At 48.4% G+C, this 26,725-nt stretch overlaps 1 protein-coding gene across 6 annotated transcripts; it reads right to left on the reverse strand.

Moving 5' to 3' along the window:
• Positions 1–1,800: 1,800 nt before the first annotated feature.
• Positions 1,801–25,271, reverse strand: LOC119823635 (apolipoprotein L3-like). 6 transcript variants are annotated; one of them, XM_042055686.1, is made up of 8 exons: positions 21,510–21,654; positions 21,080–21,181; positions 17,736–17,856; positions 15,733–15,813; positions 14,815–14,941; positions 11,648–11,831; positions 2,121–2,262; positions 1,801–1,920 (listed from the first exon to the last, which is right to left on the reverse strand). In XM_042055686.1, the coding sequence occupies exons 4-8, from the start codon at positions 15,743–15,745 to the stop codon at positions 1,829–1,831; spliced, it is 558 nt and encodes a 185-aa protein (XP_041911620.1). In that variant the 5' UTR covers positions 15,746–15,813; positions 17,736–17,856; positions 21,080–21,181; positions 21,510–21,654; the 3' UTR covers positions 1,801–1,828. The 6 variants fall into 6 exon arrangements, with proteins under 6 accessions (XP_041911620.1, XP_041911619.1, XP_038199647.1 ...); XM_042055685.1 differs by lacking the exons at positions 1,801–1,920; positions 2,121–2,262 and adding exons at positions 24,353–24,755; positions 25,175–25,271 and having other exon boundaries at positions 10,542–11,831; positions 14,842–14,941; positions 21,510–21,729; XM_038343719.2 differs by lacking the exons at positions 1,801–1,920; positions 2,121–2,262 and adding exons at positions 24,353–24,755; positions 25,175–25,270 and having other exon boundaries at positions 10,542–11,831; positions 21,510–21,729.
• Between the last annotated feature and the right edge of the window lie 1,454 nt (positions 25,272–26,725).

Here is a 26,725-nt window from a genome sequence, read left to right on the forward strand (position 1 = left end):
CAGCTAGAGAGCTGATGCACATGGGAAGGACAGCTGTGTTCCCTTCCAGCTCAACTATGGGAAGATTTTGCAGCAAGTTGGGGATCTCTTAAGCTCCCCTACCTGATCATCCTCGCAGCAGCTCTTGAAGAGAAAGATGACCAAAGTCAGACATCAGTCCTGGACACCAGGAGACATGCAGCCATGCTGGGTTCTGGTTATCCCTTTCTCCCTCCATCATAAGCATAACAAAAATTTAAAAACCCTCAGATGAGATTACCAAGGCCCCAGGGCTCTGCTGAAGGGCCAGTCTGCCTAAGACCTGGCCAGCAGTCTCCCAGGGGAAGGTGGCTCTTGAGGGTCCCCACTGTACAGACCGCAGTTCATGAGTCCTTGGCACCCTGAGGTGTGCCCAGAGTGGTTATTGCTGCCAAGAGCAGATGGGACGAATATTAACAGGTGAGATGCAAGGTGCCCAGGAACTGTGCCTCTCACTGTGTCTCTGAGCGTGCATCTGTGCAAGGCTCTGTGGGAATCTGAGTCTTGTTGAGGAGTCTGTGAAGCAGGCTGATCAGGTGGGAGACAGGCCTGCCTCCCCTGGGCCTCCCCAGCCTCTGCACAGCCTGTGAGGGGTGGAGAAGGAAGACAGGCTGTCCTGTGTTTGGGTGGACAGGGCACCTTGTGGGGCATGGAGGGAGAAGCTGCACAAACACATATTCAGCACTATGAGCCTTGTCATCCCAAGGTCAAAGGCCAGACCACAGGTTGGGGGGGAGGAGATTGATTACCTATGTGTAACAGAAGAAAGTCCTAGAAACTTTAAGATTCTTATTTGTTTTAATCCACACTTTTTCCTGGAATGGGTTGATTCCTCGGACGCTAGTGGCTCTGTGTCCAGTGAATGTCTCCAGAGTCCAGAGAACAGCAGTCTGGGCACATGGAATGAGGCAGTCCTGGTTGGTCCTGGCACCACGTGAGACTGGGTGACATTTCCGGTGAAGGAGAGACTCAGCACAGGCCTGGGGTTCTGGAGACTGCTTGGAGGTGGGGGGTCTAATGGAGAGAATAGAGTGAAGGGAGGGACTGAGGTAGGCAGGAGACCCCCTGTCCAGTGTACATGGGCTTGAATGTGACCCTGACAGCTGATAAAAATTCTTAGGTTTATGCTGTCCTGAGCCTCTGTCTCCTTTCCCTAGGAAGATTTCCCACAGACACCGGGAATAAAGACTTGCTGAGAGCCTCTCTTTGTTCCTCTGAAGAGCTTGTGCACAGCTAGGGAAGGGAGGCTCCCAGCCTGGGCTTCAGCTGGCTCCCAGCCTGGGCTTCACACTCCCTCCTGACTCACATCCACAGGATGCCAATGCTAAGGGGTTCTTTGTGTAGCTGATTGTGTGGGAGGGCTCAAGGGAAGCATGAAGGACAGCTGGCCTTTCCTTTCTCTTTCCTTGATTTCTTTTGTGGTGCTAGGTGTCAGTTCTGGACCTATGCATTGAACAAGGGCTTTACCACTGGGCTAGGCCACCAGCACAGAGTGACAAGAGACAGGAAAGTCAGAGTACAGACATTTCACCCAAGTATAAGATCACCCCAAATGCCAGTCTTCCTTCCTGACAGCCGCTGGGGTCCTGTCACCTATGAAACAGGGCACATGAGGTAGGGACAGCAGCGATCCTGTCACATTAGTGCCTGTAGTAAGAGCCTGTGCTATAGCCTTCCTTATGTCTGGCTAGTCACAACTGGGTCACTTGTTGGTCACTGTTTTATTGTTCCCAAGTCTGGAAACTAATGTCTGGAAAACACGAAGTCCAGAAGGAAGGGCAATCTGGGGTATGGCTTCCACACAGGATGGTCAGGCATCTGTGGCTCTCACCGCCGCTCTCCGACTGAGGTACATCAAGACCAGCAGCTGCACATGGACTATCCTGGGAATGGCCAGGGCAGCTGTGGGTAAGGGAAAAAAGGAAGCTGTGAGTGTCCTGGCAGGAAGTTCTTGTCACAGCCTGTCCTCACTCCTCCCTCCCCACACGACAGAAGCAGCAGGTGTCTGTGGAGTCAGTGTCTCCTGCCCAAAGGCTAAGGACACTCCTGTCATCCAGTGAGCCAGCCTGTAGTGGTTATTCTTGGTGATGACGAAAGCTCACCATGGAGATCCACAGCTGGACCAGGCTGGCAGAGAGAACCTGTCAGGACCAGGGCTTGGCAGGGAAAGCTTGAAGGAGAGTCTAGATGTGTTCTGCAGGAAGTGAGGGCCAGTTGTGTCTGGAGTATCCATGGAAACCCTGTCTGTGGACGAAGAGCAGGAGGTAAAGCCCTACTCAGCAAAGACTAACACTCATCCTTCCTCTCCAGCAAGGGGGGGGCCTCAGAATATTTGGGACTATAAGAAGCTAACTGTACTGACATGACTTACCGAGATAAATGCTTGTGTAATGCACACTTATGAGGTTGGGAAGGCTCAGAGGATGGCATTTGTTTAATTAGGTAAAGATGTGTTGCTGTTCTACGTTGCCTGCCTAAGGTGCCTATTGGTCCAAAAAAATCTGTGTTGGGAGCAGTGAGACCCCAGATCCTGAATTTCTTGTAATCCCCTGATCTGAGTGCCTACAGCTGTTCTGAGCACGAGACCTTCAGGAGTTCCTGATGGCAGGAGAGTGGTTTCTGGTGGGTTTGGCTGAGGCGTGGCTATCTCTATATAATCTGCCCCTGAACACAATAAAGGGGGCATTCTTGGGGAATTCAAGGATGACCCGTGTCATTGTCTCTCTATCTGTGTGAATCTTTGTGTATTTTACCCTCCTGCCCCTTGCCTGAATCTCAGTAATTGGGTTCAAGCGCATCAAGTGCAGACACGCGGGCGCAGTGCGTGGCAATTGGAGGTCCCACCAAGATATCGGGAACTAGGGAATGCTGAGAGGTCGCCCTCAGAAGGTGAGGGTAGATTGGGGTATATGTGTTAATTCTGACGTCCTTCGCTTGGTTTGGCAGTAAGTGGAACTCCAACCGAGAAAGAGGGGTAAACGAACAGGGTTGTCCTTGGCTGGAGGGGACATATATATTGGGAAAAGATAGAATGTATATAGCTTTAAAAAAAGATAAATGTGTGCAGATGTATGATATGTTGATTGTGTTGTCTTTTGTGTTCTGGGCTGGAGAAAGACATTTGATTCTAGGAACTGCTAAGAAAGGTATTTTTACTTTAAAATATGGCCTTAAGAATTTGATGTTTTGGAAAGGAGGTTCTGTTTTTGTCTCCACAGACGATGAGAACCTGAGGATTTATTCGAGATTCATGTGGTTTGAATCACTGAGACCTCCTGAAATGTTGCAGTAAATACCCCCAAGAATGCAGCGTCCCCCCTCAGCAGGAAGTAGCCAGACAGATTGACAACGCCCAAATTCCCTAAAAGATTGTTTAAGTGGGGCCCCTTCAGTGGTTTCAGAGCAGCAAGCCTGCTTCCCTGAGTTCTGCTCCACTCCATGCACCAGTTTGGACCCAGAAAGAATGCAGCTGGGGCTAGAAGGCAGCTGGAGCAGAGCTTTGCTTGGTGGCGGTGGTGGAAGGCACATTGCCTCAGCCCAGTCGGTGCCTCGCCTGGCGGATACCACATCAGTGCCAGAAGTATCAGCAAACGCAACAAGTGCTGGAGCTGAGACAAGCTGGAGCACAGACCGCACTGGGCTGCCCGAGAACACAGCAGCGGGGCAAGGAAAAGGCAGTGGCAGTTCTAGGCTATGCACGCTGAATAGTCTGTGATAGAGTGAATTTAAATCAAGAGACTGCCCTATTGTAGGAGCAGGTGGACTTATGGCTAGTAGAACAAATGTCTTGTTCACACTTATCATTCCATTTATATGACAATCTGTTAATATTGCTAATGCCTCTTAGGTGGTGAAACAACTTAATGGCTACTTGAATAACCGTTGAAATGTAACAATTAACACACCAGATTGTAACTGTTTAGCCAAAGGGATGGTTGAATACCATAGCCCAAATGGGAGGCTGAGTCCAGTGGTGATTGGGGACCCTATTGTTGGCAATCAATGCCTATTGGCATGGCATTCATTTCTGAATTCTGTGTAAGATCAGACAACCCATGAGAATGCAGCATGTGGTCACTTAGCAGAAGCAGGATCAGCTGGGCTGCTAGGGAAGCCAAAAAGGTGCACAAGGGAGGTGTCTTCCATGCACTCAGCTGACAAGAATGAATGTGCCACGGGGGTATGGCAGCTGGGGTAGTTATTTAGGGGACTGCTGAAGGAGCAGTGGTTTCTGACTGGTCCTGGGATCATGGCAAAGCCACTCCTAAAAGTCCTGAGTCTGATATAGTCACATTATAAAAAATTTAGGGGGGAGATGTTGGGAGCAGTGAGACCCCAGATCCTGAATTTCTTGTAATCCCCTGATCTGAGTGCCTACAGCTGTTCTGAGCACGAGACCTTCAGGAGTTCTTGATGGCAGAAGAGTGGTTTCTGGTGCGTTTGGCCGAGGCGTGGCTATCTCTATAAAATCTGCCCCTGAACACAATAAAGGGGACATTCTTGGGGAATTCAAGGATGACTCGTGTCGTTGTCTCTGTCTGTGTGAATCTTTGTGTATTTTAACCTCCTGCCCCTTGCCCGAAACTCGGTAACTGGGTTCAAGCACACCAAGTGCAGACACAGGGGTGCGGTGCGTGGCAAAGCTGAACATCCAATAGCTAGGAAAAGAAGGAATAGGTGAGGCTGGCAGGCAGAGGGAAAAAGAGGAAGGAGAAATGTAGGCTTGAGGCAGAAAAAAAAGGAGGAAGTAAGGAAGACACCTGGCTCCAGCCAGCCAGGTAGGGACCAACCAGCTAGACATGGAGGAAGCAAGAAAGTAAGACATACAGAATGAAAGAGAGGTAAAAAGGCCTGAGCAAAAAGGCAGCTAGACAGAAACAGGATAAATTAGGTTAAAAAAAAAAGCTGGGTAGAAACAAACCTAAATGAAGAGCTGACATTTATAGCTAGTACTAAGTCTCCATGTCGTGGGCTGGTGATCCTAGGAATCTTGCTCCACCAGGCATGGCTCTTGTTTCTGGCAGGACCTTCTTGATGCCCCGGGAGAAGTTGTCTTTACACAGCAGGACAGAGCTAGTGCGCAGACTCAGGGCTTCTTTCTCTTCTCACAGTGCCATGAGCTCTAGCAGCGTAGCCCAGATCCATAGACAAATTTCTTCAGTTGATGTTATCTGCCGTCCTTGCTATGCACAGCTCCCAACCCAGATTCCAGCACACTTCTCCCGAGCAGCTCTTTACACAGACATGTTTCCAGATGCCTGTTTTTCCATGGATCTAGGAGGACGGGGGCCTGTGCTCTGGCTAGGGTGATGGAAGAGTGAGGGAGGCCCAGGACTGGGTCCTTAGCAGCAGCGCAGGGACAACGTCCTGTCCCTCTTTGATCTTAGTTTTCTGCTCTCTCAGACAGAGTCGTGAGACCCCAGCCTCCATTACAGTTGTCCCTACTCCGTCCCAACAGTTTGCTTTTCTCTTCCTTCCAGCCTGGACCCATAGATAGCTGTGAGGAAGACCAGTGAGATAACCTACACGTGGTCTCAGGAACACTGCAGCCCTCATGGCCTCCAGAGGTACCGAATTCTCTTCTCTGGCTGTTTCCTGAGCGTGGACTAGAACCTAGGGCCTCCACATGAGAGCCTGTTAAGTTGAGGATAGAAAAGGAGTCCCCAGCATGGACTAAGGGGGGTGTCTCCTGAAACTGGCTAAAGGGTGTTCTTCTTCTTGGCTCTGTCTTGGGGGACATGTTCAGGGACATCTTCCACCCTCCCTTGCCTCTCCATAATGCCAGGACAGCCTGGTGAAGCGGGGGACAGCAGGGCATGTGACTTAGTGACAACTTCTAGTGTCTGAGGACACTCCAAACTCCCCACCACACAGGAAAACACGTGTGTGTGATCTTGTGCATAGAAGGCTTCACACGTTTGTCAGCTCCTGAGAAGGAGTCCTTCATCTCCTATGAAAACTCACTGCAGTTCACCCTGCAAAGGATCCGTGTGCTGCGAGCACTGTGGGGAGGACTGAGGTTTCCAGGAGCAGGTGTCACTGCAAGACGGAATGAGTTCAAATCTGGACGGTGATGCGTGTTCACAACGTGAGTGCTCTGCCCTCTCTCTGAGGAGAGAGGTGCCCATCTGGATGGGTACTAGAGACATATGGACCATCCAACAGGGCTAGAGTAGTAACTCCTCACATCTGTAGAGTTAAAACACTAAACATATAAGACAGAGAGTGTATGAGAGGCTGCAAGAGAGAAACAGTGAGTCATGTATAAAGATAGGTCCATCAGACTGGCAACTGATTTCTCAACAGAAAAACTTGAAAAGCCAGAAGGACTTGGAACAATGGATTTCAAGCGCTGAGAAACCATTGCTGTTCACCCACTCTACTATACCCAGACAAATTACCGCCGTGATGGAAAGAAAAATGGAAACATATTATGACCAAGGCAGGCTAAGAGAATTCATGATTACAGCCAGGTTTGTCGTGGATCTTGGAAGGAATCTTTCAGAGTGAGGAGGAAGATCAATATAGCCTAGAGTCTACAGGAGAGAATAAATCACACTAGAGCAATTATTAAGTAGATGAGGACTAGGAAAATATCAAACGTTACTAACTCAGCAAAATGATAAGAATTCATACTTTCAGTAGTTAATATCCCTGAATACAAACAGTCTCAATTCCCCAATCAAAAGACAGACCAGCAGGTTGGTTTAAAAACAGACCTACACAGAACTCTGCTTGCTGCCTTGGAGAACACAGGGGTGATGGTGATCAAAGCCAGATGCCCCGTGAGGGTCAAAAGAGGGAAGACAGACATCCAGGCAAATGGAACTAGCTAGCAGCTGTTCTAGTGTCTCTCAGAAAAAACTTCAGACAGAAACAACTGCGAAAGGATAGAGATGGGCTCTGATTATCGGAGAAATCGGTCAAGAAGGGATCACCATTCTAGATGTGTGAACACCCAGACAGGCGGAACAAGTCCCCAAAACAGAGCTGCTAGGTGTAAAGTCACAGGTGAACCCTAGTGATATAATAGTACCACACTCACAAAAAAATCAGGCGCTGGGTGGTGGTGAGACATCCTTTTAATCCCAGTGAAGCCTGTCAAAGGAAACCATGGCTCCCAAAGGTTCCTTTCCTCACTGGCTGCTCACTGACCTCCTCGCAGCAGCCCAGTGGCTCCCGAGGACCCTGATGCGCATCCACCTGTCCAGAAGCCACTCCTCTGCTCTCCTCCCCTTGCCTGCCTCTCCTGTTGGACACTGGACATCCATGGCTCTAGTTGTGGGGCGTGTTAAAACTTACAGTGACTGTGTGACATGGGCAGAAATGAAGGGAAGCCTGCTAAAGGAATTCTGGGAGCTCTTGTTAAAGACATAGGTGAGTCAGGATGGCCGGCTGTCCCTTCCTCTTTCTTCCTGCCTCACAGACTGTAGGACCCCTATTGCTACCTGGGGGAGCCGGCCTCCAGTCAGAACCAGAGTATGCAAAAACAGACATGAATTTAGTGATGTCTTAGGAAAAATTCTTATCTATCTGAGGGGGGATAATAAGGAGAAACATGCTTTCTGATGGTATCTTTGTCTTTTACTTCTCTTGAAAAAAATCCTCTCTGAAAATCTCTCTTGCTCTTCTACATCGTTTTCCACAGCTCTCTATGTAGCTTCACACAGCCTCTCCTAAATCCAAACTCTGGAAAATTATGTTACCTTTCCAGGGCCTGACTCATTCTCATAACACAAGATAAGTCACAGAGTTTCTCTTTGGCTAGGATGTCACATTAACTGTCCAGTGTGGAACACATGGCTATGTACATGGCTCTACGTTGGTGAGGGGTCCCAGACAGAAAATGTCATTGAAATTCAGGACTTAAACAATAAGCAGTTAGCTGAACCTTGAGTGGTAGGGGTATGTCCATAAGGTCCATTACTATTGTCTACCAAAGCTGCTTCAAGTCTGACCTTGGATCAGTAATAAACAGCTGGGAATGCCTTTTTGTGTATTCATTGCCAGGGGCAACCAGTTGCTTTGAATTTGTTCTGAAGTCTAAAATTAGCTGTTCTTGTGATTGAAAATACAGTTACTTTCCTATGTCAGTCTGAACAATGTAAAATATCTTAGCATTATTTCTATTTATCAAAATCATCTTAGGTTAAGCAGAAATCATTATCCTGACCATCCACAACTGTACGTGTGCCCAGTATATGGAATATATCCACGAGAGAAACACACAAGCAGTGGGAAAACACCCATCCAGTTCTCAGAGAAGGAATGCAGTTCTTAGGGAAGAAACGAAGTGGCACAAGAGAGAAATTACAGACAGAAGCAACTGGTCACTTACATTCAGTGACTCCGTGGCCTTCCCAGGTGGGACTCCCATCAGAGTCATTCATCTGGTGGGTTGACCTACTGAACACTAATTGTCACCTGGTGCATGCTCCCATGGCCCCCTTCAGACCTTTAGACATGAGGACCATGTGCCAAACAGATCTGGGAGAACGGGCAAGTGGGATAATAAGATGGAGTCTTTGGTGACGCCACACTTGCCTAACAGCATCTGCACGGTGGGTCTCGGTCTTCCAGGATCCTATAGGGCTGTGGACATGCCCACTTCCCAAGCATGCACAACACCCTGTATCCTCGGTGCTGAGATGGAGGAAGACTCTCTTGGTCAGTTCTGAACCTGCCTTGGACCTAGTCCTTTTTGCCTTCTTGGATGACTGTCCCCTGGGTAGATGCTTTCAGAGATCTCTGGTGGTGTCTGCCCTGTCCTGCTCCTGGAAGTTGAGGCAGGGAACCTCTTTCCCCAGCTGTGCTGAGCTCTCCAGATAAGGCTCTTCTTACTCTTGATTCTTCCTTTTTCATCAGCGTGACTTTAGCTTAGTAGAGGAAACCACAGTGAGAGTCAGGACCATGTAAATATGCCCTGAGCCACAGGCCAAACATGGTGGGGAATGGGTTGGAGCATTCACAGCCTTTTAACAGTCAGGATGGGGCTACTGACTCTAAAATCAGGGGTCAAGACAACCCTATCCTGCCACCTCTAACACCAACAGCACAAGCAGATCTCATCCCACCTGGAGATCCTGAAGATCTTCCAGGGAACTGTTCACAAGAACAGTGAGATCACAAGACAGTCTTGCAAATATTTGCCAGCTCAGAGTTGTCTAGAGGAAACATCAGCCAATGGAAATGTGATCTGAATCCAATTGAAGCTATCCTATTTCTATGCTGTATAAATATTAACCTTCTCATGTGCTGGGGGAGGGTCAGCACAAAGGAGCCAGGCCACCAAGGTTACCCTACTTTATTCAGAACTCTAGAGAAGGGGTTGGCTCAGACCAGCTGGACCAGGCATGTGGTTACCTGTATCAGAGAGCATCGACCTTTCAAGTGGCCTCCCTTTCTGTAGAGATCTTAAAGGAGACAGGAATCTTCCATATGAACATCATGACTGGTGTAATCATCTGAGGAACTAAAACAGACAAACCTCCCGGGACCACGAGCACAGAGAAGGCAATTTCATGCCACACCGACAGCCCATTCTGAACCCGTCTGTTTCCCCAGAAGAAGTGAAATCCTTGAGCTCTCAAGGGTTTTGAAAATGTGATTCTCATCCTTGAGACCCTGAGATGAGTCATGACACTTGAAACACCAAGACAATGTTGTCCTTTGGTGAATGGAAGTGAGGAGACCCGTGTCTAGAGTAGCCAGTGAGCCAACATTACACAGGCTCAATGTGTCAGTGCAGGGGTCCAGCTTGGCCTGACTTCAGCTGTTTTGAGTCCAACCATCAAGAGCCACCACAAGACACCCCAACCTGCTCTCCCTGCATGGGCCCCTGCCGTTGCAGTGGACTGTAGTTCTTTGTTAGGGGTCTCAAGTGCTCTCAGTGCAGGAACCAAGCCTGACATTGGTGGCGTTAGCTGAGACTAGAGCAGACACTTTCTGACTCTGATTAATGCCAGGATTGTCCTGCTCACCACTCCTCCCTCTGAGAGCTGTGGCAGCCCACCAGCCTTCCTACCTTCCTCAGTCTGGTGTTTGCCCATATCTTTCTACCTCAGATCAGTCTGATTTAGCATGACTGCCTTTGTCTTTGGTCCCATGCCAACTTCTTCTGTTGTAATTGACTGCTATATACTCCACTTTTCTAGACCACAGTTAATATTTATTGAACACAAATTATAGAAGACAAGAGGACAAAATCCAGGTTATCTAGACACTATCTTGGCCATCACACCTCCCCACAGTATGAGAGGAAGCTGAGGGTCACAGACTGAGTCTCCTGTCACAAACATATTGACCCCAAACAAAACTTTGTTTGACATCTTATGTAAATATGCCTTGACTCTCTATATCCAAGGACCCAACAATGACACATCACAGCACAGACATTCACTTTGATGTCATTGGTCTCTCTGGTGACCCTGTCCCCTGGAAGGCTGACTACTTCTCAAGAACTCCATCTTTTCTGCTGTCACCACCACCATCCTCAACATCATCTTCATCCCCATCATCACCACCATCACTATCCAGGGGTCACTTCCTAGAAGACACAAGGGTGAGTTGATCCTGCTGATGCTGGGAAGACTCACCTAGAGATCATATGGACCCTGCTCTCAGGGAATGGGATGTGGTCCCCTGCTATGGCTTCAACTCCCACTCTGGCTTTCTCTCATTTTTAGTTCTCCAGGTTTCCTAGGTTCTCATTGCTTGTTCGTGTACCACTCTCCATCCCAGACCCTCTGTATTGCAGTCCTAGTCCCATTCTCTAGGCATTCTAGTCCCTTATTTTAGACTCCAGTTTCTGTCTTCTTAAAGCACTACGTTTACCTTGCTCTGCTCAGCCAGAGATATAAACACCTCAACCCTCAGTTCCATAGACTTGATCATGTGTTATTTCCCTTGTAATGGTATGCTCTCTCCTTGTCCCCAACCCTATACATGTCATTTACCCTGAACTCTTAACTGCTTGGTGGAGGGATCACTGAGGCTAGACTGACTGCAGGTCCTTGTGGAGCTGCTCAAATTCGTGCAACTTCTCTTCTAGATTGTTAGCCAGCTCCCGTAGTGCTTCTGCCGGTTTTGTCCTTGCCCCATTGTGTAAATCCATGGAGTCAGTCACAAGGTTATACACATCAAATCCAAGTATTGAAACCTTACCAACTCCTTTTGCAATCCTGGCTACTCTGGTTCCTAGAGGAATAGCGCGTGATATGAGATTCCTCAACTGCCTAATACCTTCTCTAAACGTTGTGAAGTTCCTGATTCTGCCTGTCCTGATGGCTTGAATATGATCCCTGAGGGTTTTCCAGGCACAGAATATTTCCACACCCTTACTACTAAATTTGAATGTGATCAAAGGCATGATCTTCAAAATTCTGTCCAGTTCGTCCATGCTGGCTTCAATCAGGCGCCTGGCTTCACTTTCATCTGCCGTTCTGATGGATTCTTCCACAATGGAAGTGGTGACGCCAGTCGCAGCTGCGGCTGCTCCTAGACCCACTGAAGCTGCTGACATAATCAGAGAGGCCCCTCCTGTGAAGGGTGCCAGAACTAATCCAGCGATTGTAGCGGCGATGCCTGTGGAGCCGGACACCACATTGGCGATGGTGCAGCCCTTGTGTACCTGGTCAAGATGGTCAGCCAGAGCTCGGAGCTTCCTGATGTGTTCTTCAAGTTTCCCTTTCAACTCAGGAAATTCTTTCAGAAAATTCTCTTTCTGCTGCCTCTTTTCTGTTTCATCATCTTCATCCGCGGGCTCCTGGGCTAAACGCTTCTCCAGTGCATCACGCAGGGCAGCCTCCTCCTCGCTGTGACAGAAGAGATCACGTTCATGAATAAAAGAGTTAGTTTTTGAAAGCTGAAACCTTGTCAAACCTCACTTTCATACCACAGACCCAGCAGGAATAACGCAGCAGAGATCTGTGATCTGCCCTCTCCCCTGAGCATCTGGTACCGCACAGATGTCCAGGGCCTTAGTCCATAGGGCTCAGTGTGTGAAATCAGGACACTTGACAAAATTAGAGGCACTGATAAAATGATTTCACTCAAGGTCAAGTCAATGCCATCACTATCTGTGGGAGCCCTGTTGATGAGCACAGGGACGTGGGCTTAGAGCAATTACTCTTTAACTCAGAGAACTACACGTGTTGTATGGAATTCCCCTTTCCCAAGAGTCTCCTCTCTGTCCCTGGTTGCCCTGAAGTCATCTGCAGCCCATGCAGTATCCTGCCTGCAGGAATGCCTGTGCTTGCCTGGGAGGTCTGCAATGGACCATTCCCAGCGCGAGCCAGGTGTGGATTCCTCAATCTGAATGAATTCCAAACCTAGCATTCCAAAACTCCACATCTGTCCTCATGGGGCATACACAGTGACAGCACTGATTTAAAGAATTACACAAAACTCCTCCATCTCCTGGACACAGTGTCAGCATCCAGGCAGATTAGGGTCCCACTAGTAAGAAACTCCACTGTGTATCAGCAAATGGTTCAAAGTGTGGGAAATGCAGGATCTGAGATCCATCTGTTCCCAAGCATTTCCTATGAAAATGCTCAACCTGAAAGATGCGGGAACTTTGGTGCCATTTCTGACCTGCAGAGGAACTGGAAGCCAAAACACTGACCTGAGGAAGATTCACTGAGGCCTGTGTCACTGGAATTGATTTCTTATTGATGTCCATGTAAGGAATCTGTGGTCCTGCCCTCCTGACAGGTGTCTCTAAGTCCCTAGCTCTCTGTGTGTACAGTGTGGCTCCATGTTTGTCCCCTAGATCAACAGTACTGAGCAGTGTTCTCCTGACTTCTTGGACCTACTTCAGGATGAAGGTTCTTTCCTAGGGTGGACTTCCTGTGTGCAATGGTCATGTGACTTCCTGGAGTGCGGCGGTCATGTGATTTCCTGGTGTGCAGTGGTCATGTGATTTCCTGGTGTGCAGTGGTCATGTGATTTGCTGGTGTGCAGTAGTCATGTGATTTGTCACACACTCAATGCAGGACAACACTCCACACTGAGGAGTAGAAACTTGAAGCTTGAAGCTCTCTCATTTCCATCTGGTGGATGTTTCCATTGGCTCATTTTTAACCCTCTGTGCTCCGTGGTCAACTGTGTGGCAACTGTCTTATATGTGCGTTCTTTGTGTGGTTTTTGCAAATTCTCAATCCTGTTTGGATTAGAGTAGTCCTTCATTAAAGGCTAGTGTCAAATATAAAAAGAAGGCTCACTGGGACTCTTTCCTCAGACTTTGTCATTTAGCTGCTTTTGAGAATTTAAAATTATACCCAAAACAAACCTTCAATGCCACAAGAGACCTTCCAGATCCTTTTGCCTGCTGTCTGCTCTCTGCAGATTGCCAAATTCCTTTCCCTCCTTGACTGGATCTCACAAGGTCAGTGGCTGCCTGAGGTGACTGAGACAGGACAGCTGCCATAAACCCTGGCTCCACACTGACTGCCACCCCTCACTCACTCTTGACCAGGTCTAGTCAGAGTCTTGCAAACAGAGGTCACCATGCTAAAAGACACCACAGCTAGTGACAGGGTCACATTTGAATACAGCAAGGTCATGAGCAAAGATGCATGGGGCCTGGAGACCACTAATAGTGACAAGTAGGCTGGACATCACCTGAAGTTGGACAAGGCAATAAGGGAAATATTGTCCTCTGATATGGTGACATGCGATCCCCTCAGACTCCCAGGTTCTGCAAACCATCCTCCAACCACAGTGACTGTGGACTCATGTCTCTAGCCACACATCCTTTCTGATATTCAGGGGGTGTTTTGTAGAAAAGAATAGAGTCTGGAATACCACCTGAGAACTTCTGAGCACACACAGCATGTGGAGGGTGTGCCCAAACACAATGGTGCACACCCATAAAGCATGAGGTTGGGGCTGAGGAGATAAACACTCTTCTCCGTCTTGCATGTCCTCTGCTAAGGCCTCTTCTCTGTGCCTCCAATTCCTCCATCCTTCCAGCCCTGCTGTCCTCGTCTTCTTCCTACACCTGCATTCTAAGGTCACTGTCAGCCTTTCCTGAACCCTGGCTAAGATCCTGGTTCTGGTCTCTGTGGGCTTTCGGAAGGTACTGGCACTTGGGTTCCCGTCCCTGGCCTGCTGCTCATCCCAGGCTGTCACCACCATGTCCTATCAGCCTGCATTCCCCTTTCTAGTGAACACAGCTGGGCTCCAGATCTCAGTAGGGACAGTCAGGGTCAACCCATCTCTGTGCAGCTTCACTGTGGGCTCTCGGCCTCCTCAGTTCACAGAGGACCCTGCTGCTGTCACAGCTCCTCAGGTGGGAGGAAAGTGACCGAGACAGAACCTGGGGACATGGCAGATCATGTCTACATTTTTCTCAACTGTCTCACAATAAGTTCTTGATTCCTCAGTCCTACAGGAGACTCCTGGCCCTGGTCTCTTCTCATTTCTAAAGTAGCTCTCAGTGAGAACTTTCAGGGGCACCCACTGTGTACTGGTCACATGCGGAGAGCTGCACATGCATGATCTTATTTTCTCACACTGCAGTCTCATGGTGGTGACACTCCGGAAGTTCTAACTAACTTGCCAAGGTCACAGACCTAGTAGATGGCAGAATCGGTCCCGGCACCTTGAGCAACATCTTCAGTCACCCTGAGGTGATGTCCACCAAGGATAAAATAGTGGAAACATCCCTCCTAGATTGCTGAGAAGAAATGTCCACATCCCCACCCCTGGGACTGCCTAGAGTGGGTATGCCTGCCCAGGAAAGCCTCATCCTCATGATGTGGTGGGCAGTGCAGGGTGCACCATGCAGGTAACCTTGACAACGCTGCTTTCGCCACAAACACCTTCCAGACTCCATCTTCAGTTATCAAGAGCTTCAGATTATCTCTGCACACTTCGTTAGTGATGATGGTCGTTATGTTGTCCACGATGCTTGTCACCACTATATACAAAAAGAAAAAAAAAACAAATGAGTTTAGAGGATAATATGGAAGAAGCTAAATGGCAAGTGGCAGGAGGGGTGTGATGTCATGTTCCCAAGCATTTGTCTTTGGGTCCTAATGGGGTCTCCAGGGTTGTAGGTTCAATTATATCCTATATATCCATATGTAAAAGCTGTTAGGCTCAGCAACTGTACTTGGGTACAGAACCTCAGTGCCCTTATATCCTAGACAGTCACAGTTATCCTGTGACATTGAGCTTTCTAGCGCTCTTTTCTCTGCAAATGAAAAATGCCAAATGCTTGTCATTTCTTTCCAAATGAAAAAATGCCCGAATGCTTGTCATTTCTTATTGTCCCCATTGCTCTTTTTATTGTAGAAATACATAAGAAATCACCATTAATAACTATCCACAGACTCAAAATTATGCTCTATTGAACTTTTCCCCACCAAAAATTCCTGGCTGACCCAGAACTCACTGTGTGAACCAGTCTGACCCCAAATTCAGAGATCCACCTACTTCATCCTGTCAAGTTCTAGGAGTAAGGCAGGGCAATAATCTCTACAAGCCTACACACAGGGCTCGGCTTCCTCCAGTCTGCCTCTATATCCTAAGACTTCCATACCTCCCGAAATCACACCACCAACTGGAGACCAAGTGTTAAAATGCATGAGCCTCAGAGATATTATAGAATCAAGACGGCACACTTATGCACACACTTATATGCTTCAATTCCATTTCCATTGGAACACTTGCCATCTGGAAGCATCCAGAAAGGAAAATATCGACTACCTGATACCGCCATGAGGACGTTCTGGGTCTGTGCACAAGGATTTCTGACAGGTTTTCCTTAAGGCTCTTCAGGTGGCTAGGCTGGAAGGAGAGGAAGAAAAAAAAACTGTAAGATGCAATGGGGACAGCTGCAGGGAAGGGAAGGGAAGGTTGGAGGGGCCAGACACCCAATGGTTCCACCGGAGTGGCAGTAAAGGACCAAAGGACTGACAGCCATAATGCTTCTCCTCCAGTGGGTTCTGCACTGCTACTTACAGATGCCAGTCATCTGGTCTACCTTCTCCCCTCATCCTGGCCAAGACAGCCTTCTGGCCCTGTTAGAGGCCAAGGAGAATGTCACCAGCTAGAGACATAGCCATAAAGAAAAGCAATATACAATCTATACATAGGAGAAATGGGAAGGGATGTTCTGCCAACTATTTGGTGGGAACATATGCGAATTAATGTTAATAGAAAAGAGTTACTGTATGTTTGTGATACACAAGGCTCCTCATACACACCTCATTAGAGGACCACCATCCTCCATGAGATGAGGACTCCTGTTTGCCCCATTTTAAAGTGGAGGGAAGAACATAAGTCCCCACAAGATTTCATAGTAATGCCGGAACAGGGTTTGACCTCAGGTTGTTTTTATTGGTACCCCATCTTTTAGGTATGACTCCCCACTCTCATCAGCATTTCATCCCCTCCCCATGTGAGTATGAGTGGCTTCTCACCTACATCAGAGCCTGTGCCCTTGAATGGTTGAATTCACTGATGCTGCCCTGTTCTCCCTAAGTTCACATCCTCTTTGTTCTGCAGGATCCTGCATCCCACCAGGGCTGGAGTTCCTGTTAGTCCCTGTCCCTGTCCCTGCTCTAGTCCATCCAGTGCTCTGTCTTCCCCCTTAAATGTTCAGCCTTAGGTAGCTTCTAATCACCAAATGAAATGACCACTCTCTTGAATACAATTTCTGCACAGTGGATTACATTCTATAAGATATTTCTAGAAGAAACATGAGTAAATCACAGAGCTTCAAAATTTTAACTTTTTCATAGCTTGGGGCTCAATGTTGCATCAATAATGTGTGAGAAGCCGCATTCCCCTGGGCAATGCACAAGGGTGGGCATTCTCCCTAGGCTACTAGTGTACAGTAGCCTTAAGTAAACAGGAGATCTGATTCCACGTGGGGTAACCTCAGCACTGGAGAGGCTGAGGCAGGGTGGCTGCTGGCAGTTCGAGTACAACTGAGGTGTCACACCGAGACAAACACCACTGGTGTCTGCGTCTAAGGCTACATTTTGGTGGTGAAAAACCCCTCAGTGTGTATAAGGCCTGGGAAGATTCCCTAGTGCCACAATGGGCAGGATAACCAGATCCTCCCTGTAGGCTTGCCCAGTCACTCCCAGCCCTGGATGGCCTATACCTAAGGGCGCTTCTCAACCTTCTAACCCAACCCCATTTTACCTCCAGGACCAGTGGGCTTGGCATGATCCTGACAGCAGCTCCGTGCTAGTAACCAGGACTAACTAACTGTCCAGAGGAATCTTCAGCCAGTGGGAATGAATGTGATTACTGTAATTTAGAAAAAAGCAGTGTGCTAGAGAAAGATGCCATGCGGCAGAGTTCATGGGGAGGGTATTTTATTAGTGGAAAGGGAACTTAAAAGGAGGGAAGGGGATGGGGAGTCTGGTCTCGGGGGACAGGAGGAGCAGAAGAAAAGAGAAGAGAGAAAGAAAGAGATGAAATGAAGACAGAAGGAAAGAGAGACAGAGAGAGAGAGAGAGAGAGAGAGAGAGAGAGAGAGAGAGAGAGAGAGAGAGAGAGAGAGAGAGAGAGAGATCAGAGGTGGGCAGGGCCCTTTTAAAAGGGAACATGGTGAATGTGCACAGATGATTCTCTTTGTGGCTACAGCTGACAAAGTGGACCACAAGGTCGGACCAGCACAGATACCCAAATACTAACAATGATCACAATTCAATTGGCGATGTCATAATCTTGCTGTATGCTAAAATCAGCCTTACCAAGTTTGGTGGGTGGAGAGGGCTCAGCACAAAGGTGCCAGGTCACCATGATCACCCCAGCCTCACCAGCATCCTAGAGAAGGAGCTTGGCTCAGACCAGCTGGACCAGGCATGGGGTTACCTGTGTCAGAGACCAACTTCACCAACTATCCTTGAAGCAGTCTCCCTTTCTCTAAAGACCTTAAAGGAGATAGGAATCTTCCATATGAGCAAGTGACATGGTGGCTGGTGAAGTCATCTGAGCGACCATGACCAACAAAACTCCCCGGACTGCAAAGCACAGGGCCGTGCTGATCACCCATTCTGAACCAGTCTGTTTCCCCAGATGAGGAGAAATCCTCCAACTCTCGAGGGTTTTGAAAATGTGATTCTCATCTTTGAGTGCCTGAGATGAGTCATGACACTTCAAATACCACGACATTGTCCTGTGGTGAAGGGAAGTGAGGAGACCCCTGTCTAGAGAGGCCAGCGAGCCAACATTACACAGGCTCAATGTGTCAGTGCAGGGGCCCAGCTTGGCCCGACTTCAGCCATCTTGAGTCCAACCACCAAAAGCAACCATGAGAAACCTCAGCCTGCTCTCCCTCATTGCCCCCTTTTGCTGCAGTGCCATGTAGAGTTTTGCAAGGGGTCCTAAGTGTTGTCAGTGCAGGAACCGAGCCTGACATCCCTGGTGTTAGCTGAGACTAGAGCATGCACATTCTAACTATCCTGTTTACCACGTATAACCGCTTGGTTTCATTAGACTTGTTCACTGCCATGATCTCTGTGGCAGCCCATTACCTATGCTGGGAACAACCAGGAGGGCCTTGCCCTGTTCTTCCCAGACTGTCTCTGGCCTGGGCTCTTACAGAGGACACAACCCCAGCTCATCTTTTCTTCTTTCTGAGCACTTCCTTTTGGTTGCTTTTCTGTCTGCATGAGCAGCTAACTGTCAGGAGCTAGAAGCCGGTGACACAGCAAACATAGAAGGCCATGCTGACTTCACGAGCTGTTGACTTCTGAGAGTCTCCATCGATTTCGTTGACTCTCATCCAGCTATACCCCTCTCATCCTCACTTTAGGATTTTTTATTTTAAATTTATTTATGTGTTTGTTTTTTTAGACAGGCTCTCGTGTCCTGGTTGTCCTCCAACTTTATGGGTCAATGAACCTGAACCTGACCTTAAACTTCTTATCCTCCTCCCCCACCCTCTAAATGTTAGGATTGCAAGCATGTACCATGCTCAAGGATACAAAACAAAAACAGACTCCAACCACAGATTGAGGAGTAGTAGACCATGAGCAAGCCATTTTTTTTCAAGACAGGGTTTCGCTGTAGTTTTAGAGCCTGTCCTGGAACTAGCTCTTCTAGACCAGGCTGGCCTCGAACTCACAGAGATCCACCCACCTCTGCCTCTTGAGTACTGGGATTAAAGGTGTATACCACCACTGCCTGGCTGAGCAAGCCATTTGAAACTTCCCTTCCAGGTGACACCTGGGGCCACCACCTTGGACCCAGTTCCCTCCAGCCCCGCATATTCCTGCACTAATGTGTCCAGGTATTTGAGACTTAAGGCACCTTGGCAGAGTCACCTCCTTCCTTGTCTCTCCATTTCCTCTGTAGACACACAGGGTCAGGAAACACAACAGCCCAACGGATTGAAATCTGCTGTCAATCACTGACCTGCTGTGGCACCCACACTGCCTTTGGGGTTGATGGTTATAGAAGCTTCCAGAATTTTTGAGGACAATCAGCAAGACCTAGTTGTTAGATCACAGACCACTTGCCTGTCCTCCCACTCCCTCTCTCAATCATTCCTTCCTCTTTTTCTCCCTCCATCCCTCCTTTCCTTCCTTCTAGCTTCCACACTGTCTTTGAGAAATCAGATCATGTCCCCATGCCTCTCTGGTCCCCACTTTCTATCATGATGGGCTCTATTACCAAAGGATGTGAGAGGAACAAGTAAACAAATGTTTTTCTTTATTTCTGTCATTCAGAGTCAATCAGACGCCTACTCTGAAATTGGCTTTGAGCTCTGGCCAGGCTCCTCAGTCTCTAGGGATACATTATTAAACTGAGGGATTTTTTATCTCACTCTCTCTTATTCGCTCTCTCTTCTCTCCCCAGCTTTATGTCCTTCTACCTTGCTGTCCATGGTGGCTGTCTATCTTACTATTTAATTAGACTTTATTTCTCAATGTACTTCCTCTCCAGGTCCTAGAGTGAAGCTTCCTTTAAGGCTCTGTCACAGCACCTCTGAAGATCCTCTGCTCCCTGAGTGTTATTCTACCTTGAAGCCCAACCACGTCCTGTCCATGGTCACTTTCTCTTCTAACAAAGCTCATGCTAGAGGTTGATTTCCTGTCAGAGCCTTCCCCAAAGGCAGCCTTTCTTACACCAGCTAATGTTTAATGTGCTTCCATGGGACCACATCTGACCCCAAGTATCCAGTGGGCAGAGTTCAAGCACACATCCAGGAAATCATGTGCAGGGTGACAGAAGCGGCTGGTAGCTGGTGAGTTTTAAGGCCAAAGGACAAAAGGAATCGACTTTTCAGTCATTCTGCAGTAGTCAAGCAAACCCAAGTCCAGTGACACCAGGGAGCACTCCAAAACTGGAGAGAGTGCTGCAGAGGTGGGGACATGGGACCACTGGGCTTCCTGGAGTTAGGGCTGACTATACAATGCAGGCTTGTGTGAGTGTGTGTGTGTCCCAACCCCCACATGGACATATGAGAGGCTCTGCCCTGTCCTCTCATCCCCTAATAGGTGAGCAGAGGCCAGGTGAAGCCCAGAAGGTAAATGGCTGCCAGTCACCCGCTCAGCCCCTGTCCCAGAATCCTGGTCAAGTCTCTCTCTCCTGAAGCCACAGTTTCCTCACTGAGCCTCAACCAGAGTGTGGGTTCAGAGAAAGAAGGGTGCAAAAACCCTGGGGTCCTTGTGTCTCAAAAAGCAGTTCTTGTCCCCATTCTGTTTAAGTCACAGCACCCCAAAGCTAGCTCTGTGTGTCCAGGCCCCCAAACAGAGATGTTTGGTCCCCTATCCCCTATCTTGTTGCTTCCTCCCTTTCCCAGTGGAGGGACTCTGAGAGCAGACTTCTCTCTGAGGTCTCCCGGTCATGTGTCAGGAACCTGGTGCACAGCTGAGTCCCATCAGTTCTATAGGCCCGTCTGAGGAGCCCCTCATCCTATCTTGCATTTGGGGGGAGCAGCCCGACCCCACCCTGGCTGCAAAGGCAGCTTCATTGCTGCTGTGTCTGTGACCCGAGGCAGATGCCTCACCTTGCTGAACTTATCATGATTCTCTTTCAGAGTGGCTGGGGGAGTATGCAGACATGAGAACTTAAACATTCCCAAACTTACCAGGAATCTTCAACAGGAAGAATTCAGATGGGGCTGGACAGTCCTTAGCTGTGTGGACACAGTGACCGGCTCTGCATCCAAGTGATTATTGAATGCTGCCTCCTGTTGATATACCCAGACCAGAAACCGAAAGAGAAAGTCCCACTTGGCAAGGAACTGACAAACACAGAAAACTTGTGATTTGCTGGATGCTGCCCTCATCCCATGCCCCCAGCTGACCCACTCAAAGGAATGACCTTAGTCCTAGGTTCCTAGCTGAGCCCATTTTAAATAGAGGGTCTCTGTGGCCTGGAGGGGAAAGACCTGGCACCACAGATTTGGGGACCATCCACAGATCATCCCCTGTACCTCCTGGGTTCTGTTCATCTCCTCCATTCCCCAATCACATCCTCAGCATGGCCCCCACCTCCTGGGTGCTTTTGATGCTGACCTTTGTGATGCTGACCTTGGTGCTGCCAAGGATGGTGTGCCCTGTATCTGGTCATCTTTTGTGGGTTCTCCTTCCAGGAACTCCTGTCTGAATCACTCAGTGTCACATCCTCTCAGGGTAACAGGCCCCCAAAACTTCGTAGACCTCCAGACCTTAGCACAGCTGACTCCATGATGGAAGCACCATTCAGGCCACAAACCCAGCACGTAGACAGCATCACCTGATATGAGGAAAACCAAATTCTAATCCATCAAAGTCCATGGTTCTCCTGAAATTCTCTAAATGTACTAACCTTGCTTTGTAGCTTCTGGAGTCTGCTCCTGGCTGACTGTTCTGGTTAACTGAAGTATGCCATCCCAGGATATGGTTTTTGTGCTTAAAAGCTCACCCTGAGAAAGGCTCAATGCAACACTGGAATTCTGAACACAGTTGTAGTTACCGGCAGACAAACAACTACTTTCTATTGGCTCAAGCCCGTGTCTGAGTAGCCTTCTCTGGTGGATCCCCAGGAAACTTTTGGAGATTCCTAGAGACATCGGGGTCTCAGATCCTCTCAGAGCGGGAAAGAGTGCAGTGGTCAAGGACCTCCAAAGGGATGGGAAGCCTGAGGTTTCCCAGGTCCCCAGGACTCCCTTTTGTCACTTCCTGTCTAATGCTCTCAAGGGATCTGACACCTCCACAGGAAAAGGAAACACATTAGAATGTCACCTGTGCTGTCACCTCTGGAGGTAAGTCTGGCTAAGATGTCTTCTGTATAGGTCACAAAGAGAGGCTGGAGATGGTCACTGATGGGTGTCCAGTATCTGTGTGAACCACCACCAGACTCCCCTGCTGTATGAATGTGTGGCGTCCACCCCTGGTGTCTCTACTATGTGTCTCTCTATGTGTTTCTGCAGCTCTACATCTCTGTATTGACCTGACCAGTGACTTTCTCTGGTGTGAGATACCCCCTTCTCCCTGCTTATGGCCTGTGCCCTCTTGTCAGGGACCTGAATTCTTTTGGTTCTGCACACAGAGAAACCCCAAAACCTCTGACTGTCCCACTGACAGGGTGCTCAGTAGCTTTTTTGCTGGACTCCCACTCATGGTTGGAGTCAGTCTCAGTCTCTATGAAGTGGTGGGGAGGAGCTGGGCCTCTTATGCAGGTGGCAGGGGAGGGGGGCTGAAATCTACGCAGAATTTTTAAACAAAACGGGGCCATGATCCTCTTTCAGAGTGGCTGTGGGGGTATGCAGGTGTGAGAGCTCAGACATTTCCCAACGTACCAGGAATCTTCAACAGGATGAATTCAGATGGGGCTGGACACGGTGACCAGCTGTGCATCCAAGTGACTAACGAACACAGCCTCCAGAAAACAAAAGAGAAAGCCCCACTTGGCAAGGACTTGACAGAACACAGGAAACTTGCGGTTTGCTGGATGTTATCTTCTTCCTACGCTCCCTGATGACTCAAAGGAGTGACCTTAGTTCAGTCAGTCTAGGTTCTTGGCTGAGCCCATTTCAAATGGGGGTCGCTGTAGTCTGGAGGGAAAAACCTGCTCTCTCAGACTTGGGGACCCTCCACAGATCAACCCTGTAGCTCTTAGGCTGACATCTAAGCAGAATGTGCACATGAAGGAGAAATAGTTTCCAAAACCACACACTTTCTCTATTCCTACCCTTTTCTCTATGCAACCCCTGGGAATGGGAAAAGTTCCCTGAGCAAAAGAGGAAGTTCCATTCCTTCCTCTTTCATTATTTATGTGTCCTTTTCATAAAGCAACCTATGCAATGGGAAAACTCAAAACCTACCATTCTCTGAAAATTAGAGCCCTCCCAAGACCTTGTCAGGGTGGAGATTACTGCGGAACAATTCTGCCTGGACAGAATGGATTTTCCCTTCTGTGCAACACTGACCAAGGGGACTTCAAATACTTTGTGCTGGGTTCTTTTTAGAAGGATGAATGACAGCTGTTGAAAAGATTTCCTTTGTCTCCCAGTTGGCCCCAGATATTAGAAAATGTTTTAAAATTAGAAAAATGTAAAGGTTTAAATGAGTCCCAGTAGCTGGGTGTAGCTCAAAGATGTTTAATAAAAGAGAACCGATTGAGAGACGACACCTTATATATAAACTGAAAGCCACTGTCACCTTCTCTGATGATGACACACAGTTAGACTTACAGATTATGCCAGAAGAATATCTTCTATAGAAAGTCCTGCCCCCAGTCAAGTAATGCAACTAAACTCTCAGATTTATAATTCCTGGAAATATGGGCAGAAACCAACCCCTAAAGACTGGCCCAACACCAAGTTCAGCAAATCAGCTCATCTACTCTCTGCAGATTAAACAACACCCAAAGACCCTGGAAACAAAAAAGGAAGCTGTGGTCCCCATTGCCAGGCTTAGAGAGACAGGCATCCTGGTGCCCTGCTGTAGAAGGAAGTGGCGGGCTGCGTCCCGGCGCCCAGTTCCCAGCAACCGGCTAACTTTACACCCGAAATAATTACACGGAAACTGTATTCTTTTAAACACTGCCTGGCCCATAGTTTTAGCCTCTTATTGGCTAATTCTCATATCTTGCTTTAACCCATATTTAGTAATTTATATAGCACCACGAGGTGTGGCTTACCAGGAGAGATCTTAACCTGCGTCCATCTCGGAGAGCAGCAGCATGGAGACTCCTATCGCGACTGCCTGAAGCGTCTCCCCCACTCTACTTCCTTGTTCCCACAATTCTGTTCTGTCTACTCCACCTACCTAATTTTCTGTCTCTTAAAGGGCCAAGGCAGTTTTCTTTATTAATTAACCAATGAAAGAAACATAGATAACTCTCCTCCATTACCCTGCCAGACCCTGGAACACACCTCTCATGTCTTTGAAGAAACCTGGAACCTCTGGTTGTCATCAGTCTGACTCTGCCAGAGAAGCAGGTGTCTACTGCCTTGGACCTGAAGGATGCCTTCTTCAGCCTCCCATGGGCACAGGTGAGACAATCTACTTTTGCTTTTACATAGATGGACTCAGAGAGAGTTGACAGGGCAAATTGCCTGAACCAGGTAGTCCCGATTTGAAAATTCTCCAGCTCTGTTTGCTGAGACGGAGACTGCTGACCTCGTGCTCTTCACCAGAGGTTTCCTCAGTTTCCTTGCAGTGACGTCTGTCCCTTTATTCGCATGGCTTCAGTTCGCCAGTCAGAGAACACCGCGGTGTGATGCAAGACTGTGAAAGGGTCCACAGGAACTGCAGACTAGCAGGGATGTGGGCCCTCTGCAGAGTACAGAATACACTGGAATGTTCGCAGAGTCTTGAACAGTCTCTGAGATGAGCAGCAGGGTGGGGCTGTAGACTCTCATGGTGGGGGAGTAGAGTAGGGGGTCTCTAAGATTAGTTTCACCCCACCTGGACACCCTGAAGATCTACTAACGACAACTCAGTTGATCAGTGACGTGACAAGAATTGTTAGTCAGCGTGGCTGTCATTTAAGAGTTGAGGATGATCTAGAGGTCATTTTAGCTCAAAGGAATGTGACCCTGATGCAATGGGAAGCATTAGCTGAAGGAGCTCTAGGGGGAGTTGTGTGGACCACAGCATCTCCTAGAGGAGGGGTCAGTGACCAAGAAGTCCGATCACCATGGTTACCCTATCACAGTCCATACCCTGGAAGCGTGGCCCAGAGGAACGCTCACCTCCTGCTGGTCTCTCTTTTTCTAGCGGCTGCAATCTTCCAAATGAGCCTGTGACTTGGTGGCTTCTGAAATCATCTAATGGCCAGGACAGACAAACCTCCCATGACGGGAAAGCACAGGGATGAGAGTAAGTGTGCTTTGTTGAGAGCCCTGGGTGGCTCCCTGGGAGTGGAAGGACAGTCAGGACACTTGTACCCCAAGAACATCTGATTTGTCTTTGCTCATTATGGAAAAACCAGGCCCTAGATAACAAGTGTCAGTTTCAAGAAGGTTCCAAGTTTTCGAACCAAGTGCAAATATTGCTTCCCGGCCTCTGGACTATATGCAATTGTCAAACTGCACATAAAGATGACAGACTCTAGGCCACGAACGTAATATTTTTGTTTGAAGCACAGATAACTTTGCCCTCAGTTTGCCGCATGGGTAATTGTCAGGAGCAGCAAGGCCATTTGCTGAGAGAGCACAGCAGCTTTTGGATTAAACCAGAACGAGCTGACCCAGAATTGAGCCAGAAAAGTTGAAAATCACCTGGAGACTTGCTGCTGATTATTGTGGAAGTTCAAACAAAGTTCATCCAGAAAGAGAACATGGTCACATGTTTAGAAGATTCCTGAGTGGGACTGAGAACTGGTTGTGAAGGTCATGTCACCAGGCAGCTCTGCAGCAAATTTTTAAAATTTGTTTATTTTCTTTTTTCTTTTTTTTTTACAGTTAATTGTTTTTTTCCCATCGTTTATTTTTTTATATTTAAAAATTTCCATTTCCTCCCCTCCTCCTCCCCCTTCCCTCCCCTCCTCCTCCCCCTTCCCTCCCCTCCCCTCCATATTATTTTATAAATGATACCATTCAAAATGTCCACTTCCTCCCCTCCTCCTACTTCTCTCCCACTCCCCCACTCACCCTTTCCTCCACCTCCTCCAGTCCAAAGAGAGGGCAGGGTACCCTGGCCTGTGGGAAATCAAAGGCCCTCCCCGCTCCATCCAGGCTTAGGAAGGCATGCATCCAAATACAGTAGGATCCCCAAAAGCCAGTACGTGCAGTAGAGACAAATCCCAGTGTCATTATTGTTGGTTTCTCAGTCTGCCCAATTGTCAGCCACATTCAGAGGGTCCAGTTTGATCCCATGCTGGTTCAGTCCCAGTCCAGCTGGATTTGGTGAGCTCCCATTAGATCAGGCACACTGTCTCAGTGTGTGAACCCCTCGAGGTCATGACTTCCTTGCTCATATTCTCCCTCCGTCTGCTCTTCAACTGGACCTTGGGAGCTCAGTCCAGTGCTCCGATGTGGATCTCTGTCTCCATCTCTGTCTGTCACCAGACGAAGGTTCTATGGTGATATTCAAGATAGTCATCAGTCTGACTACGGGATGAGACCAGTTCAGGCACCCTCTCTTCCACTGCCCAGTGTCCTAGCTGGGGACATCCCTGTGGACACCTGGGACCCCTCTAGAGTCAAGCCTCTTGCTAACCCCAAAATGGCTCCCTTAATTAAGATATCTTCTTCCCTGCTCCCATATCCGTCCTTCCTCCATCTCAACCATCCCACTTCCAC

The sequence above is a fragment of the Arvicola amphibius genome, chromosome 9, assembly GCF_903992535.2.
Source record: "Arvicola amphibius chromosome 9, mArvAmp1.2, whole genome shotgun sequence".
Classification (NCBI taxonomy): domain Eukaryota; kingdom Metazoa; phylum Chordata; class Mammalia; order Rodentia; family Cricetidae; genus Arvicola; species Arvicola amphibius.